Source organism: Brassica oleracea, chromosome C9 (genome assembly GCF_000695525.1).
Source record: "Brassica oleracea var. oleracea cultivar TO1000 chromosome C9, BOL, whole genome shotgun sequence".
Lineage (NCBI taxonomy): Eukaryota > Viridiplantae > Streptophyta > Magnoliopsida > Brassicales > Brassicaceae > Brassica > Brassica oleracea.
Genome location: NC_027756.1, coordinates 639,361 through 647,415, shown reverse-complemented (window position 1 = coordinate 647,415; position 8,055 = coordinate 639,361). Strand labels below are relative to the sequence as shown.

Genomic DNA, 8,055 nt, shown 5'->3' with positions numbered 1-8,055 from the left:
GCTTAGTTATTTCTGTTGTTAGCTTGTCATTTATTTCATATAGATTTTTTTTTTTTTTTTTTTGTAACTTACGATTTAGAAGTTTCATGTGGGCTTCTTCTATATATCTAGGTTAAAAGTGGTAGCTCACATGCTTCAGAGTGTATAGCTACTAAGAAATTTCACTCATTAACCAAATCAGTGACTCTGTTGTCTCTCCATTTCTGACTACTGAGAAATTCTCTAACAGGAGGGCATACACCATTTGTTTTCTTTTACGAAAAAAAGTATTTCCATGTTGACGAGGCAGGGCCGGTCCTGGTCAAAACCTAATGAAACATTGGCCTGCCCAAAAATTTTAGAAAAGATTACATAGAAAAAAACTCCCAAAAATTTTTTTAGGTCTCAAATTTACCAAAACCAATTTTTAGCTGGAATTTTTTAAAAACCGTCTACAGCCTCCTAAATCTCAGGGCAGGTCCTGTGAGGAGGTATGCGTTGTAGAGGCACGTCTGTGTTTTTATCTTTCTAAAAACAAAAATCGCAAATAGTGAATTATTACAAGCCTATAATATAAGATTAGGTCGAGACATAACCAAGATTATTATATCGCAGAAAGTAATCAATTATTCATGTTGTTATTGCCGTCAATGGTGGCGGCTATAACCCAGAAAAGAGAATTTTTCTGAAAATCCTTGGAAATAAAACAAAATTTACAATTTAGGTAAAGGTCGAAGCCTTTAAAATACATAACTTATGTTCGAAGCTCCCAAAAATCTTCATAACGAACCATCAGTAATCTGCCACGTTCATTGCACAATAGAAAGATATTTTGTCTTTGTCGTTAGAGAAAACTTTTGTTTTCTTATTCTTTCTTTTTCAATTTCTTTTTCTCGTTTAGGGAAAACATCAAAAAACGTTTGGAGTAATCAACAAATTTAACCTTATTACTGGAAAGCACATTCGATTAGTAACAATAAGCAATACATAATACTTCCACTTTTAGGAATGTACTTTTATATGTTTCGAATTTATTAAAATTTAATTAAAATACACAAAACTATTTTATATAATTTCTATTACTAATTAATCGAAAGCATAGAAAACCTCAAACATAGATATTTTCGAAGCAAACTTTTCTTAAAACATTCACTTTGAAAACGGAAGGAGTGTACCAAATTAAAAAAAATTAACACTATTCCTAGTAAATCTAATGATACATCTTCTAATCTGGTATAAAGTTTTTGAAATATTAGAAAGTTATGTTTGGTCACACAAAAGATAAGATTACTAAACACAATAATTTTCACTTAAGACAAAATTAAGAAAAACAAATTGTAATAAGAAACGCACGGTTTATCCGCGATTAAGAAAGAAGAAGCATGTCGGCTTATTACATCTAAATGGAACACATGCTACAGAGTTCAGACACCACTGATAACTAACCACGTGTCACTTTCACTACCAATTTTTTTTTTCATCAATACGAAAGTGTATAAATTAGTAGATCCCGTTTCTTGCTTCTCTTCTTCCTCTCACGGTCTACTAGTGTTTGTCTTTCAGAAAAAAAAACAGAGAGCAAACCCTAGATCGTGTGTAAAAATGGAGAGGAATCTCGTGGGATATAGGTTTAGTCCTACGGGAGAGGAAGTGATCAACTATTACCTCAAGAGCAAGATTCTTGATAGACCATGGCTCGTCAACGAAGCCATTAACGAGATCAACATCTGTGCTTACGATCCAGAGTTCTTGCCTTGTAAGTTTCCATCTCTCTCTCAACTTCAAAGATCAATCATCATCGATCATTTCTAATTTCTTTTTGTTCTGGTTGCAGCGTTATCGAAGCTGGAATCGAAGGATCTTGTATGGTACTTCTTCACTCCCAGGGAGTACCACGCATCTGAGAAGAAGAAGGGAACGAAGAGGACAACACCTTCTGGGTTCTGGAAAGCTACCGGCAAGGATCGGATAATCAGGGACAAGAGAGGACACGGTGTTGGGATCGGAATCAAGAAGACGCTTGTGTACCATCATGGTAAAGCTGCTAATGGAGTTGGGACTCCTTGGGTCATGCACGAGTACCACACAACTTCCTTGCCTCTTAACCAGGTAACAATCTGAAATTAAAGATTCAGTTTTAGATTCTCTGTTGGTTGAATTGGTCTTTATGTTTCACTATTTTCTTGATGTGAATATGTGTTTTGATTCATCTGTCTCTGATCCAGTTGAGTTCCCCTGTGTTAGTTGAATTTGTCTTATGTTTCATTTTTGCTTCCTTGTGATGCAGTCTTGATCTTCTTGATACAAACATGGGTTTGAAATTTCCTCTGTGTTGGTTTCTACCTTTAGCTCAGTTTGAGGGTTTAACTGTTTTACAAGTTGTGGCCTAGTTTTATGTTGCTTCTGTCAGAGCTCTTGATAAAGTTGTTTGAGTGATGTGTACTTCACCAAGTGGGCTTTTTAAATTGAATTTGGAGTCTTGATGTATTTGTCTCTGATTTTGTTGTTGGATGCTATATTTAGCTTAGTTTGAGGTTCTAGTGTTACATAACTCATGAGTTGTGGTCTAGTTTATTCTTTTGCTTCTATCAAAGATCATCATAGACTTGTTTGAGTGATTTGTATTTTTCATTTTTGTTTTGCTGGCTAAGAATTCATTTTTGGAAAATTGCTATAGAAGTTGTGGCCTAGTTTTATGTTGCTTCTGTCTGAGCTTGTGGTAAGAGTTGTTTGAGTGATTAGTTATTCATCTTTGTTTGTGTGGAAAACAACTCATGTGTATGTGTGTACTTTTCTGGAATTTTGTTACAGAGGAACTATGTTATCTGCCAAGTAATGTACAAGGGTGCTGGCGGAGACAGTTTGTACGGTAATAACTCCAATGCGTTAAGCCACTCCACCTTGGTCTCTGACTTGAACACTGACAGAGAGATTAACACAGCTCCTCAGGTAAGTCCAGTTTCTTACCATGTGTTTGATGAGCTTTTCATTAGTACTATCATCAAGCCCATTTAATTTCTTTTTTGCATATTAAGGTTGAGCAACCATGGCAGGATCTCTTTTTTTCTGTGGATGATTTGGCAAACCCACTGAACGAGCAGGATGATACCTCTCTATTCAATCCAGACACGCTTTTCAACGACAACTACTGCCCTTACCAGCAGCCGCAAGCTCCCTCGGATGATGATTATATAGATGAACTGCTGAGTTTTAACGGAGGGAACTATGATGATGTGCTACGCGATCCAAACATCACAATGCACCGCAACGATCACAGGCCAAAGAAAGCTTTGACAGGGATCATTGTTGATTGTAGCAGTGATAGCGATGTTGAATCCATATCTGCAACGGTAAGCACGTTGGAACCAATTATTATAAGTTGAATGGGCTAAGTAACAATTTTAATTGCTAAAATAAATCTTTACATCTCTTGTTTTTTTCTTAATTAATATTTTCATGGAGTTAATCTGTATACTAACACTCTTATTTTCACGCTAATATGACCAGAGTTACCAAGAAACATCAAGTCCAGATAGCTTTCATAGTTTAAGTGCACAATTCCACACTAGTGGAGACGAGATTCCATCTTTGAGGAAAGACTCCTGCACAGATATAAAACCTCCTGCAGAAACTTCTATTAATAGAAAGACCAGGAAAGCTCATCTCACACGGCGCACGGTACCATCAAAACAACTTTGAGCTGCTCCTATGTTTGATTTTTTTTTTGGGTGCTTTTATCTTAGTGTCTTTACTTACATTATGTAGTTTCCTTTTCAGGTGAAAGAAGGCGAGTCTAAAGGCGTTAATGCATCCGTGGACAAGAAGTCATCATCATCTATGGTGAAGACAGAGAAGAAGGGATGGTTTATTACAGAGGAAGCAATGGACAGAAGAAATCGCAAGAATCCACCGTATATCTATCTGATGAACATGATCATAGGGTTCATCCTCTTGGTTGCTGTCATTGACAACATTATGTCGATTTTACTAAGCGTCAAAATTTGAACCTGCTGATGAAATTTGATTGCTGAGGAGAGGCAAAGTAGATGGATGGAAGCACTTGTTTTTATTTGGCTTTTTCTGCTTCTGTTTTTGTTTTGAATGTGTAATAATATATATATGTGTGTATCTGTATGTATGAGCAATAGATTGAAACTCTATTGTTCTTTCGAACTTATATATCTTACAGGTGTTTCTTGTGCCTTAAGGTAAAAGTGAAATTTAGTATTATAACCTAGTGTAAGGTGCTTCTATGCTTCAATGCACTTTGTATATTGACGCTTATAAGATGTAAATAATGCAGTAAAATATTATTGATAAACTAATTTTCAATGAAGTTAAAGTATCTTAAAATATTTAAAATATCTTATATTTTAGAATATTAATTTTTTCAAAACATTTTACATTATGGAACAAATAGAATATATGTTTATGGAAAAATATGATTTGATAATAAACTCTAGGTCAAGGACTCAAGGTTTTAACGTTTTCTTTTCACTAAGGTTTTAACGGTTTTATGTAACATTGTCTTCAGAATAATAAGAGAATAATCTCTTTCTATTTTCTCCTTCAGAACTTTTCCCACAAGTTACCTAAGCTGCTCGGTGAATTATTTCACAAGCCTATAATACCTACAAAATACAACCATATCAGGTTGAGACATAGTTATCTTGCAGAAAGTAATAAAGTATTTATGTTCACGTGGCCGTCAATGGTGGCGGCCATTACCGGAAAGGAGAATCTTTCAGGAAAATCCAAGGAAATAAAATAAAAGCTGCAACTTAAGTTCGAAGCTTCCAAAAATAAAAGCTGCAACTTAATTTTCAAAAAAAAAAAAAAAAAAAAATCTTTATAGTGAACCATCAGTAATCTGCCACGTTCAGTGCACAATCAAAATATATTTTGTCGCTATCGTTGGCCCCGTTAAATAACGTTTTCGAGTGTAATTTAAATTCACTCAACCTTATACAGGCCATACTAATTTTTCAATGGATAATAATAATAGTATGTATTACATATGTATTAGTAACAACATATCCATTGGTAGAATTCTAATAGATATCTCATTAATAAAATAATTAAATAAAAAATAGGAAAGAGATAAAAATGATTTATCATTTTTAGATTAGAATTTTGTTGAATAAGTGTATTATGTTAAAATATTAGTATTATTATTATTATTGTTAGAGAGACACTCTTAAGTAAATTTAGCTGCTCTAATAAACTTTTGACGTTTCCCAAAATAAAACTATTCACATTATTTATCTAATAAATCTGATATTTAGAAAAAAAACTAAAATTTAAATAAATGTGAGAATTAAAAAACTAATCAAAAAATTTTAGTAATAAAAGACAAAACAAAATTAAATACAGAAAAATAAGAGTAAAATCGAAAAGACACATACGGTTTAGCTGGCTTAAGAAGCTACATGTCGGCAAGGTAATTTGACAATTTTCTGAGAAATTACTGAAACTAATTTTTTTTTTAATTAGTATTATTGTCAAAAACGCGAGAGCGAGGTGTGCATAAATACTCAAGCAACACCAGTCCACTTGTATTTCAAAAAAACAAAAAAAAACAGAGAGAAGAAACCCTTCTCTCTTAAACCCTAGTTTTTGTTTTGATTAAGATCTGTATTTTGTGTGTAAAAATGGAGAAGAATCTCGTTGGATATAGGTTTAGTCCTACGGGAGAGGAACTGATCAACTATTACCTCAAAAACAAGAATCTTGATAAACCATGGCTAGTCGACGATGCCATCAACGAGATCAACATCTGTGCTCACGATCCAGAGTCCTTGCCTTGTAAATTCATTCTCTCTCTCTCTCTCTCTCTCAATTTCATATATGTGCTTATTCGTATGTGTGTGTGGTTGCAGCGTTATCGAAGCTGAAATCGAACGATCTCGAATGGTACTTCTTCTCTCTCAGGGAGTACTACGAACCTGAGAAGAAGGGAACGAAGAGGACAACACCCTCTGGGTTCTGGAAAGTTACTGGTTCGGATATAGAAATCAAGGACAAGAGAGGACACGGTGTAGTGATCGGGATCAAGAAGACGCTTGTCTACCATCAAGGTAAATCAACTAATGGAGTTAGGACTCATTGGGTTACGCACGTGTATCATATCACTTCCTTGTCTCTTAACCAGGTAACAATCTTTCAGATTGAGTTTGGCAGCTCAGTTTAGTTGAACTGGTCTTATGTTTCATTTTTCTTGATCTTCTTTATAAAGGTTTGACTCAACTGTCTCTGATCTAGTTGATATTGTTAGAAATTGAAGAACATAGTGAAGAACAAGAGAGAGAGATGTTTAATCTAGAAAGTAGAGAGAGATAGAGTAAATAAGGAGAATCTTATTTGCTTGATTGATTTGCTTATGGGAACATCCCATATATATAAGGGTTACAAGTATGGCAAATGGTAGATGAGATATGATAAACTAATAATCCATTGTCTTGAGACTTTAATCCACCATACATGCTTGTCCCTTGTAGTGACATCTCCATTGTCTTGAGACCTTAACCAACCATCTTGTTTCTTATTGCTTCATCTTCACACTCCCCCTCAAGCTTGACCATAGGGACTGGTCAAACTTGGAAACCATGAAGCATTCCCTCATTAAAACCTTTAGCTTGGAAAAACCTCATGGGATAAAAACCAAGCCAAGGAAAAAGAGTAGAACACTTCATGGCTAAGAGGATTAGTGTGATGAAAAATCTACGAGTCCTAACTTGGAATGTATGAACTCGCAAACCTTGGTGCTTGCAGCCTTGGTAAAGATGTCAGCTAGTTGATCCTCACTTCTTGTGTAGCAGGGTAAGATGATCCTTTGTTCCACTGCTTGCCTAACTTTATGACAATCCACCTCAATGTGTTTAGTCCTCTCATGGAACACACTGTTGGAAGCTATGTGTATTGCTGCTTGATTATCACAATGCATGGTGATTGGAGTTGATGTCTCTATACCCAAGTCTCGAAGTAGGTTTCTGATCCAAATCAACTCACTAGTGAGCTTCCTCATTGCCCTATATTCAGCTTCAGCACTTGAGCATGACACTATCTTCTGTTTCTTGCTCTTCCAAGTGACAAGATTGCCTCCAATAAATGTACAATAGCCGGTAGTGGATCTCCTATCCACTCTGTCTCCTGCCCAATCAGCATCACAATACCCAACTATCTCTGTATTTTTGTTGCATCCCATCCACACTCCTTGCCCTGGCGCCTCTCTTAGGTATCTTAGGATCCTTTCAACCATGTTCCAATGGTGTATCTTGGGAGCTTGCATATTCTGGCTTACTTGGTTAACTGCAAAGCATACATCAGGCCTGGTGATGGTGAGGTATATCAGCTTTCCTACAATTCTTCTATAGTGTTTAACGTCAGTATAGGGCTTGTCTTCAATCTCCCCCTCACGCAGCACCTTATACCCATCTTCTAGTGGAGTCTTGGCTACTTTCGCTCCAAGATTTCCTGCCTCATTCAAAAGATCAAGTGTGTACTTCCTTTGAGATAAGAAAAACCCCTCTTTAGAGCGGCATATTTCTATCCCTAGAAAGTACTTTAGCTCACCCAAATCTTTAATATCAAAAGTAGACTTAAGAAAGACTTTGGTTGAGATAATACCTTCCTTGTCACTTCCTGTGATGATAATATCATCTACATAAATAAGAATCACCACAATTCCTTGCTTGCTTGTGAGTGTGAAGAGTGTATGATCAGCTTCTGACTTTACAAACCCTCTTCCATTGAGAGTTGTACTCAGTTTGTGGTACCAAGCCCTTGGTGACTGTTTTAACCCATAGATTGCTTTCTTCAACCTTAGGACATTCCCTGGCTTGACCATGTCTTCCATACCCGGAGGTGGCATCATGTAAACCTCATCCTCCAGCTCTCCTTGAAGAAAAGCATTCTTGACATCCATCTGCCATAAATCCCATTCCAAATTCACTGCCAATGAGAGTAGAAACCTTATGGTGTGGAGTTTAGCTACTGGTGCAAATGTATCCAGATAGTCTTCTCCATAGACTTGGGTGTATCCTCTTGCAACTAGCCTTGTTTTCTTTCTTTCTGGTT

At 35.9% G+C, this 8,055-nt stretch overlaps 2 protein-coding genes across 3 annotated transcripts in view; both read left to right on the top strand.

Moving 5' to 3' along the window:
* Positions 1-1,476: 1,476 nt before the first annotated feature.
* LOC106312843 (NAC domain-containing protein 69-like) lies at positions 1,477-4,240 on the top strand. Of its 2 annotated transcripts, none has more exons than XM_013750517.1 (6): positions 1,477-1,735; positions 1,814-2,088; positions 2,791-2,928; positions 3,033-3,329; positions 3,487-3,657; positions 3,757-4,240. In XM_013750517.1, the coding sequence occupies exons 1-6, from the start codon at positions 1,582-1,584 to the stop codon at positions 3,982-3,984; spliced, it is 1,263 nt and encodes a 420-aa protein (XP_013605971.1). In that variant the 5' UTR covers positions 1,477-1,581; the 3' UTR covers positions 3,985-4,240. The 2 variants fall into 2 exon arrangements, with proteins under 2 accessions (XP_013605971.1, XP_013605970.1); XM_013750516.1 differs by having other exon boundaries at positions 3,015-3,329.
* A 1,306-nt stretch (positions 4,241-5,546) lies between these two features.
* Positions 5,547-8,055, top strand: part of LOC106313317 (NAC domain-containing protein 69-like) — a 7,647-nt gene continuing 5,138 nt past the window's right edge. The window contains exons 1-2 of the mRNA XM_013751101.1: positions 5,547-5,784; positions 5,859-6,130. Coding sequence (XP_013606555.1) covers positions 5,631-5,784; positions 5,859-6,130 — 426 coding nt within the window. The 5' untranslated portion in view covers positions 5,547-5,630. The remainder of the gene's footprint in view (positions 5,785-5,858; positions 6,131-8,055) is intronic.

Coding starts and splice junctions, on each gene's coding strand:
- LOC106312843 (XM_013750516.1), top strand. CDS start 1,582: ATGGAGAGGAATCTCGTGGGATATAGGTTTAGTCCTACGGGAGAGGAA. Junction 1,736..1,813: donor CGATCCAGAGTTCTTGCCTT/GTAAGTTTCCAT, acceptor TTCTGGTTGCAG/CGTTATCGAAGCTGGAATCG. Junction 3,658..3,756: donor CTCATCTCACACGGCGCACG/GTACCATCAAAA, acceptor TTTCCTTTTCAG/GTGAAAGAAGGCGAGTCTAA.